General features: G+C 66.7%; 1 protein-coding gene across 11 annotated transcripts in view; it reads left to right on the forward strand.

Annotated features, from left to right (window-relative positions):
• Nucleotides 1–7,774, forward strand: part of RTEL1 (regulator of telomere elongation helicase 1) — a 32,548-nt gene extending 24,774 nt beyond the window's left edge. For 5 of the 11 annotated variants that reach the window (XM_086702720.1, XM_086702722.1, XM_086702721.1 and 2 more), the window contains 19 exons: nt 80–193; nt 280–320; nt 476–561; nt 738–815; nt 1,167–1,244; nt 1,677–1,823; nt 1,897–2,012; nt 2,150–2,273; nt 2,364–2,511; nt 2,718–2,875; nt 3,471–3,566; nt 4,847–5,048; nt 5,243–5,383; nt 5,941–6,057; nt 6,239–6,475; nt 6,561–6,722; nt 6,826–6,980; nt 7,068–7,168; nt 7,280–7,774. In XM_086702720.1, the coding sequence (XP_086558846.1) occupies nt 80–193; nt 280–320; nt 476–561; nt 738–815; nt 1,167–1,244; nt 1,677–1,823; nt 1,897–2,012; nt 2,150–2,273; nt 2,364–2,511; nt 2,718–2,875; nt 3,471–3,566; nt 4,847–5,048; nt 5,243–5,383; nt 5,941–6,057; nt 6,239–6,475; nt 6,561–6,722; nt 6,826–6,980; nt 7,068–7,168; nt 7,280–7,475 (2,497 nt within the window). In that variant the 3' untranslated portion in view covers nt 7,476–7,774. Of the gene's footprint in view, nt 1–79; nt 194–279; nt 321–475; nt 562–737; nt 816–1,166; nt 1,245–1,676; nt 1,824–1,896; nt 2,013–2,149; nt 2,274–2,363; nt 2,512–2,717; nt 2,876–3,470; nt 3,567–4,846; nt 5,049–5,242; nt 5,384–5,940; nt 6,058–6,238; nt 6,476–6,560; nt 6,723–6,825; nt 7,169–7,279 lie in introns of all 11 variants that reach the window. The other 6 variants (XM_086702726.1, XM_086702723.1, XM_086702727.1 and 3 more) reach the window with 6 other exon arrangements.
• The last annotated feature ends 263 nt before the right edge of the window (nt 7,775–8,037 follow it).

The raw sequence follows: 8,037 nt of genomic DNA on the forward strand, positions 1-8,037 counted from the left end.
GGGCGGGGGTCCCAGGGCCAGCCGCGGGCCGCCAGGTGCTGGGGTTCAGGAGCTCACGGGGGCCACCCTGCTGCCCCAGCCCTTTCCCAGTCTGCCTGGAGAACCCACACGTCATCGACAAGCACCAGATCTGGGTGGGGATCGTCCCCAAAGGCCCCGATGGAGCCCAGCTGAGCTCTGCCTTTGACAAACGGTAGGGGGCCTGGTGGATAAGGAGGTGGGCGGGCAGTGTGCCACCTGCTGGAACCCTCGCGATGGTGGGCCTTTGGCTTTGTGCAGGTTTTCTGATGCATGCCTGTCCTCCCTCGGCAAGGCGCTAGGTGAGTGCCCATGGGAAGCTTTGGCCTCCATCCTGAGGTCCCACCCCACTCCCTAGTGTCTGGGGTCCCTGCCCTGCCTGCTGTCCCCAGGGGGTATCATTGGCAGCCTCTCTGAGCACCTACTCCCGCTGACATAGCCACGGTGGCACTTGTAGGCAACATCGCCCGCGTGGTCCCGCACGGGCTCCTGGTCTTTTTCCCTTCCTACCCCGTCATGGAGAAAAGCCTGGAGTTCTGGCGGGTACGTCCCTCCTCTGTGTGTCCTGGGGGTGGGAGGGGAGCCCCAGACAGCCAAGGCTCTGGCAGGGCCGGAGCACGAACATTTGTGTGAGAAGGCAGAGGTGACTGTAATGTGGCCCTCCGCCTGCCAGATGTGACGGGTGTGATGGGCACCCCCTTCCCTGTCTCTCCTCACAGGCCCGTGACTTTGCCAGGAAGCTGGAGTCCCTGAAGCCTCTATTTGTGGAGCCGAGGAGCAAAGGTGGCTTCTCAGAGGTCTGAGCTCTCGGGCTCCACTGCCCATCATGGCTGCCCCAGGCTGGCCACTGGCCCTGACGGGTCACCTCTTAGGAAGTTTGGGCATGGGGATGATGGCCCCAGACCCTCGAGTCTGAGGGGCCGTCATCGAAGCAAGCCTCCCCTGCCCCCTTACCCCCAGCCCTGGGGTCCCCATGCTTTCTGGGAAACATTGAACAGGTTCTGGGTCAGCCTGGGAACCTGTGCCATGAGGAAGCTTCTAGAACTCTGCTCACCCACCTCCCAGCTGGGACAGCCCTTCATCTCAGAGGATGAGACCTGGGGTCTCGCTTCCGTGGATGGAAGGAGCTGACCGGTGTCTCCTCCCAGGTGGTGGATGCTTATTACACTCGAGTCGCCTCCCCCGGGTCCAGCGGGGCTACTTTCCTGGCCGTGTGCCGGGGGAAGGTGAGGCTGCTGAGGGTCTGTGCCCCACACCCGCCGGCCTGTCTTCCCCCGGCTGGTGCTTGTGTCGGAGGCAGCTCATGGTTCATGACCTGGGGGCTGTGACACGGTGGGATGGGCCGGTCCGACCGCCTCCCTCGTGCCCCGTGTCCAGCAAGCAGGAGTGAGGAGGGTGCAGCCCTGGCATCCCAGGCTGGACAGCCCTTCGGCGGGCATCGGGTCTAGGCACTGAGAGTGAGCGCCCCTCACCGGCTGCGGGTGGGGAGGGTGGAGGAGCTTCTGGGAGTGTGAGACCCCGGGAGCCGTGAACCCCAGGTAGGGCCTGGCTCAGGGTGGGAGGCTTCTCCCCACCCGTAGGTGCGTGGCTGTGAGGACCTGGGCGCGGGCAGACCCTTGGGGAAGGCAGACCGGGGAAAAGAGTACTCACGCCCCCAGGCCAGCGAGGGGCTAGACTTTGCGGACACGAACGGCCGCGGTGTGATCGTCACGGGCCTGCCGTACCCCCCACGCATGGACCCCCGGGTGGTCCTCAAGATGCAGTTCCTGGACGAGTTGAAGGGCCGCAGCGGGCCTGGAGGTCAGGTGAGAGGCCACAGGCCTGGGTGGGAGTGGGGAGGAGGGTCTAGAGCCCCAATGACTGAGCCCCCCCCAACAGCTCCTCTCCGGGCACGAGTGGTACCGGCAGCAGGCGTCCAGGGCTGTGAACCAGGCCATCGGGCGGGTGATCCGGCATCGCCACGACTACGGGGCCATCTTCCTCTGTGACCACAGGTGCGGCTCTTCTCCACGCAGCCTCGAGGGTGGCCAGCTAGGCTCTGGTCCTTCCCTCAGCGAGCGTGAGCCTGGGCTGTGGGCCGTGGGCCATGGGGTGGGCGGGGCTCCCCGTCTGACAGCCGACACCCTGCCAGGTTCACTCACGCGGACGCCAGAGCCCAGCTGCCCTCCTGGGTGCGCCCCCACGTCAAGGTGTATGACAGCTTCGGCCACGTCATCCGGGACGTGGCCCAGTTCTTCCGTGTCGCCCAGAAAAATGTGAGTTCCTAATGCCCAGCTGGCTGCGTCCTCACGCCCTACCCAGGGGATGGGTCTGTGCACGACCCCAACCTCTCTGTGACTGTCCAGATGCCGGTGCCGGGCCCCCTACTCGCTGCCCCAAGTCTGGGTGAGGGAGAAGGTGCTGTCATGGTGGCCGTGTCGCCTGGCCCCCTCTCCACCAGGAAAGCCAAGAGTCTGGATGTGCACGTCCCCAGCCTGAGGCGGAGACCCGCGGGTGCGTTTGCCTGAGGGACACGGCTGGGCAGGGGCCCTTTGGGCTGGGGGCCTGGGGTGCTTCCCGCTGGCTACCGGTGCACTCAGTCCAGTGACCAGAGTGCCTGGCTGAGCCTGAGTGTTGCTGGGACAGACCTGACTTGTCCCCCCACCCCCCCGTCACCCCCTTCCTCCCACGGGCTTTGCTGCTGATATCTGCTCCCGCAGGGTCGCCGACCAGGGACGCCGAGAGCAGCCTGTGTGTGGAGTACGGGCGGGAGCTGGCCCTCGCTCAGCAGAGGCCTGTGGGGCTGCTGGCAGCCCTGGAACACAGCGAGCATCTGGCTGGGGGGCCTGGGGACAAGGCCTCCCCTGGGGAGGAGAAGGTGCGGGAGGCCCCAGAGACAGACCCGTGCCCCCCCCCCCCACTCCCAAGCCTGGGGCACATCTACTGTCCCTCCTATAAACCCCCTGGTCAGGCGGGTGGTTGAGTTTCGGCACACCCCTGGCACGCCCCCACGCCCCTGCCCCCGGTCCTCAGCTGGTGCTGCCCTACACGCCCCTGCTGGTTCTCTGGGGGTTGGCACGAGCAGTCAGAGTCCAGCTCCTGCTGCCCCAGAGGTCAGCCCTTTCTGGGAGCCTGAGCTGGGGCTGGGGATGGGCAGGAGGGACACAGCTCCTCACCTGGAGCCTTTGCGCTGGAGCCCTTAGCTCTGGCCGGACCTGGAGCCCCCGTGCCCTGCTTGCCGCAGAGTCCCTTCCCCTCCCAGTCCTGCTCCCTGGGGCCTGGGGTGAGCCCGGCTGCGACAGCAGGCGGCCCCTCCCCCCATCCCTTCCGTACCCTTCCCATCTGGGCCACGGGGGAGGCTGGCGGGGCGGACCCAGGAGAGGGCTCTTCTCTCCCACTGTGGGCCCTTGCAGTGTCACAAGGGGCCTGGGGGCTCTGAGGGCGTGGCCAGGACCACAGCGTGTCCCCCCCAGGCAGCGCATGTCTCCACCCTGTCCCTCCCACGTGAGAAGAGGCCTGCACAGCAGCAGAAAGGAGGCAGAAGGAAGATCAGGCTGGTGGGCAGCCGGGTACGTGAAGCGTCCCACGTACGGGGTCTGGTGGGAGCCCCAGGCCACACGGTGCCGACCAGGGAGTGTGAGGTGTGGCTGGGCCTGGCCTCCCTGCTGCCTTCCCAGGGGTGCAGCCTGGCCCCATGCCCTTGGCTCTCCAAGGCCTGCCCCCTGCCCCAACTTTTGTTCAGCTGCAATGTTTAAAGGAGGGTCTTTTAAGCCTCATCTCTTGGTAGGTGAGCCTATTCTAACAGCTCCGAGGGCCTCCTCCCGCCCTCCTCTTGGGCTTGGGCCCCCTCCTGCCTCCCTCCTGCCTCCCAGCATCTTTGCAGGGCCTGGCCTGCATGAGCTCCAGGTCTCTTTTGCATTTTAACTTCTCACCCTGACAACCTTTCAGACCCCGCAGAGCTCCCAGCAACGGCATGGGGTCCTGCGGCCCTGCCAGTGCGGCCCTGCCCAGGGCCCACGGGGTCCCTCCCACCGGGGGTGGCTCCTCCACACTTTGGAGTCCTGCAAACTTGTGGTCAGCTTTGGGCCTTTCGTTTCCTTTTGTCTTTCCTGGAGACCACTTTGTGGGTGGTATGACAGGTCCAGCTGGACAGACGTCGGGTCCTCGCCCTTTGGGCGGGTTTGGTGTGGGGCTGGCAGCCAGGTCAGCTCCCCCCGAGCTGAGCCCTTGGCTCAAGTGTGGGTGCTGACGTGCCCGAGTGTGGGGAGGGTCTGCCTTCCCAGCCTCAGATGAAGGATTTAAGGGCAGTTGAGTCCCTCTGAACCAGGAAAGCTCTGGAAAGCCCCATGCACCACTTGCCTTTGTCCATCTCCCTGGGCGTCTGGGAACTGCTGCTGTCAGGAAGTGGGTGGAGTGGGCGGAGACTGGGGAGCCTGGACCCCTCCTGTCTGGTTTCCGTGTTCTCTTGCTGAGAGCCCCGGCAGCATCCGGGCCTGAGCTGTGCAGCACGAGTGAGGCACAGTGATGTCTTAGGTCCCCCATCTGGTCAGAAGTTCCCTCTGCTGTGGGCTGACCATCCTTCGGGCTGGGGCTGTCCGCTGCTGCGTGGGCGCAGGGAACTTGGCTGAGGAGTAGGAGCTCCCGACCCAGGGGAAGCAAAACTACACTTGGCCTCTGCTGCTCTCCAAGGGGCATGGCTGTCTTTGTGGATTCCCTCCTGGGGCCAGGCCAGCCGTGCCCTGGAGCCGGGGTGTCCCTCCCAGTGCCTGTGCTCCACAGCAGCAGCCCAGTGTCCCTGGGACAGGGGAGGGTGGGTCCTGACTGATGGGGCCCCTGGCCCTGTGTCCAGCAGGAGGGGCCGGCGGCCAGTACACAGGCGGGCAGGGCCAAGCTGTTCATGGTGGCCGTGAAGCAGGCGCTGAGCCAGGCCAGCTTCGACACGTTCACCAGGGCTCTGCAGGACTACAAGGGCTCTGACGACTTTGAGGCTCTGGTGGCCTGCCTCGGCCCACTCTTTGCTGAGGATCCCAAGAAGCACGGCCTGCTCCAAGGTGCCCTGGCCCGCGGTGGTCCCCCGACCCGGGGGCAGTGCGGCAGCCGTGGCGGGGAGGGGGGCTTGTGGGCGGGCACCAGGGTCCGTGGTTGTCCCTGCTCCCTAGAAAAGGTTCTGGTGCACAGCCCCTGACCCCAGAGCCCTCCACCCAGCTCAGCACGCGGGGGCCGCATGGTGGAACCGTTCCAACAGGCTTCTACCAGTTCGTGCGGCCACACCACAAGCAGCAGTTTGAGGAGGTCTGCCTGCAGTGGACAGGCCATGGCTGCGGCTACCGGCCTGAGCACAGCCTTCCTCAGAGGCGGGGCGCTCCGTCAGCCCAGGCCCCCAGGGGTGAGCGGGCGGCACCCCGGGTCCGGGGGGCGGGGTGGTGGGCAATGCTAGCTTGGCCCAGCCTCCCTGCTCGTGGGTGGGACTGTTCACCCATGAAAGCCCGCTGAGGGTGAGGTGTGTGTCCCCCAGAGCATGCATGGCCCAGGCTGGGACCCTGTCCCCACCTGTGTCTGCCAGGAGTGGGCCCTGCACCTCAGAGCCTGGGAGCCTGTGTCCCCGGTTGCAAACAGTTCACCCCCGATCAGGGACTTCCCCAAGGATAGGTATCAGGGAGGGGGGTGGGGAGCTGGCTTAGGAAGACCCCTTGGCCCCAAGGAGGGGACTTTCTGGCAAAAGAGTCACCCCTCTCCTTTCTGGGCTTGGTGCCCACTGGGGTGTCTCTGCTGGTCCCCTGGCAGCAGTTGGTTGTGGTGGGGGCTCAAGCCTGGGTCGTGCTGTGGGCAGAGGAGGGTGGCAGGTGTCAGTCTCCCCTTGGACAGACCTGCCTCCTCCCCAGGGAGCACTCCAGACCCTTGGGAACCAGCTGGGTGGTTCGTTGTGTGTACCCGTTTCTTCAGGAAGGAGGGAGTGTGACCCAAAGCTGACCCTGTCCCAGGATGCAGCCGGGCAACTGGACCCTGGACAGCACCTGAATCAAGGCAGGCCTCACCTGGTCTCCGGACCAGCCCCGGCAGGTACCAGTCCCCAGAGAGGCTTTGAAGCAGAGCACAAGAGCCCTGGCGTCCTCCCTGGGGGGCGCGGGTGCCGTTTTGGCTCTGCAACCCCAGAGCGAGGGAGCAGGCTGGTGTGAAGGGTGCCAGGGGAGCTCCCTCGGGCCCCAGATCCCCGCCATGATCCTGTCCACCTCCCCACCAGGAGACCCCAGCAGCTGTCCAAAAGAGGGTGGATCTGGAGCCCCCAGGATGGAGAAGCAAGGCCCGCCTGTGGGGAGCGCCTACTTGGCCGATGTCCGAAAGGCCCTGGGGTCCGTAGGCTGCAGCCAGCTCCTCGCAGCGCTCACCGCCTACAGACGGGACGGTGACTTCGAGAAGGTGGTGGCCGTGGCGGCCGCACTCACTACCTCAAGGCCCGAGGACTTGCACCTGCTGGAGAGCAAGTGGCCGCGGAGGGGGCGGGGCTGGGGGTGCGCCGGGCCGGGCCGGGCGCTGCGGGCGGGGCCTGACCGCTCTCCCCACAGGGTTTGGCGCGTTCCTGAGACCTCGCCACCAGCAGCGCTTCCGGCAGGTGTGCGCCGACCTGATGGGCCCGGCCGCCCCGACCGCGGGCCCTGAGCCGCCGGGTCCCCAGGACAGGACCCCCACCGTGCCTCCCGACCTCGCCCACGGTGATTCCAGGCCAGGTAGCGGCGGCGGGGGGGAGCAGGGGGGAGACCACCTGGTACCCCTGGAGCCCCACGCAGCCCTGCAAGGTGGGCCGCAGATCAGCCCGAACCACCCTTTCAGACTCGTGCCTGTGTCTCCAGGCCCCCCAGGACAGGACAAACCCGGGAGGACCCAGAGCAAGATCTTGGCCTTCCTTAGACCGAGGCAGGCCGGGGATGCGGGGGCTCCCAGCCAGCCCCCCAGCGCCCCCCGCAGGCACGCGCCCTCCGAGTCCGGTAGGTCTCCTGGGAGGGGCCGCAGGGAGTGTGGGCAGTGGGCGCGGCGCAGCTGCCGCGGCGCTCACAGCGGCCCCCTTGGAGCAGGCTCGGCGTGCGCCGGCTGCGGGGCGGAGGACACGGTCCCTTTCCAGTGCCCTTCCTGCAACTTTCACCGCTGCCGGGCCTGCTGGCGACGGCTCCTCCAGGTTGGCGGCGGGACCCTGCGGACCCGCCCGCTGCGCGTCCGCCACCTGGGGGGCCGGGAGCTGGGGGGGGCGGGGGGGCGGCGCCTGTGCAGCACTGCCCTATCTCCGCAGGCCTCTAGGACTTGCCCGGCCTGCCACGCCCCTGCCAGGAAGCAGAGCATCACGCAGGTCTTCTGGCCAGAGCCCCAGTGAGGCTGGAGACCCTCGGGCAGGCGGACGCCGCCTCTGTCCCAGACGCAGCTGGGACACTTGTCCCTTCACGGGGTGCGGGCCACGGGCCAGCCAGTGCCCGTGGGGATGCCCCTGAAATGGCAGCAGGATCGGCGCCTGCCTATGAGAAGCCCCGAAGTACCCTTAGGGTCTGGGGAGGGTCTGCTAAAAGGTACCTCTTCAGAACTTTACTTGGCTGCTTGTTTGTGGGTGGAGCTTCAGGCGCTTGGCTGCTGCGGCCTGAGCCCAGGACTGGAAAGTGGGGGAAACGCTCTGCTCCCTCCTCCCCGGGACCTGTGTGTGTGTGTGCGCGCGCGCGCGCGCGCGCGCGCGCGCAGTGGACCTGCTTTTAATCAGGTGACAGGTTCTCTAATAAAGTTGCGGATACCGTATCCAGACGCTGTTTGTAGGTCTGGACTTGGCAATGGGGTTTGAGGGTGCTGGGAAGGAAGACGTGGGCATCTGAGTAGGGTCGTCCCACCCTGTCCGGGAAAGGGCACGCTGAGCGCTTTGTCCCAACTGGGCTCAGCCTCCGTCCTCACAGGTGGACCGGCAGATGGCTGAGACCAGAGAAGAGAGGAGCCAGGTATCCCCAGCCTGCACCCCGGCTGCCAGCCCTGCTCCCGGGTAGAGAGCTGCCCCTGGTGCTGGGGAGGCCC

This window comes from Puma concolor, chromosome A3, assembly GCF_028749965.1.
Source record: "Puma concolor isolate L17-30 chromosome A3, mPumCon1.1.hap2, whole genome shotgun sequence".
NCBI classification, from domain to species: Eukaryota; Metazoa; Chordata; class Mammalia; order Carnivora; family Felidae; genus Puma; species Puma concolor.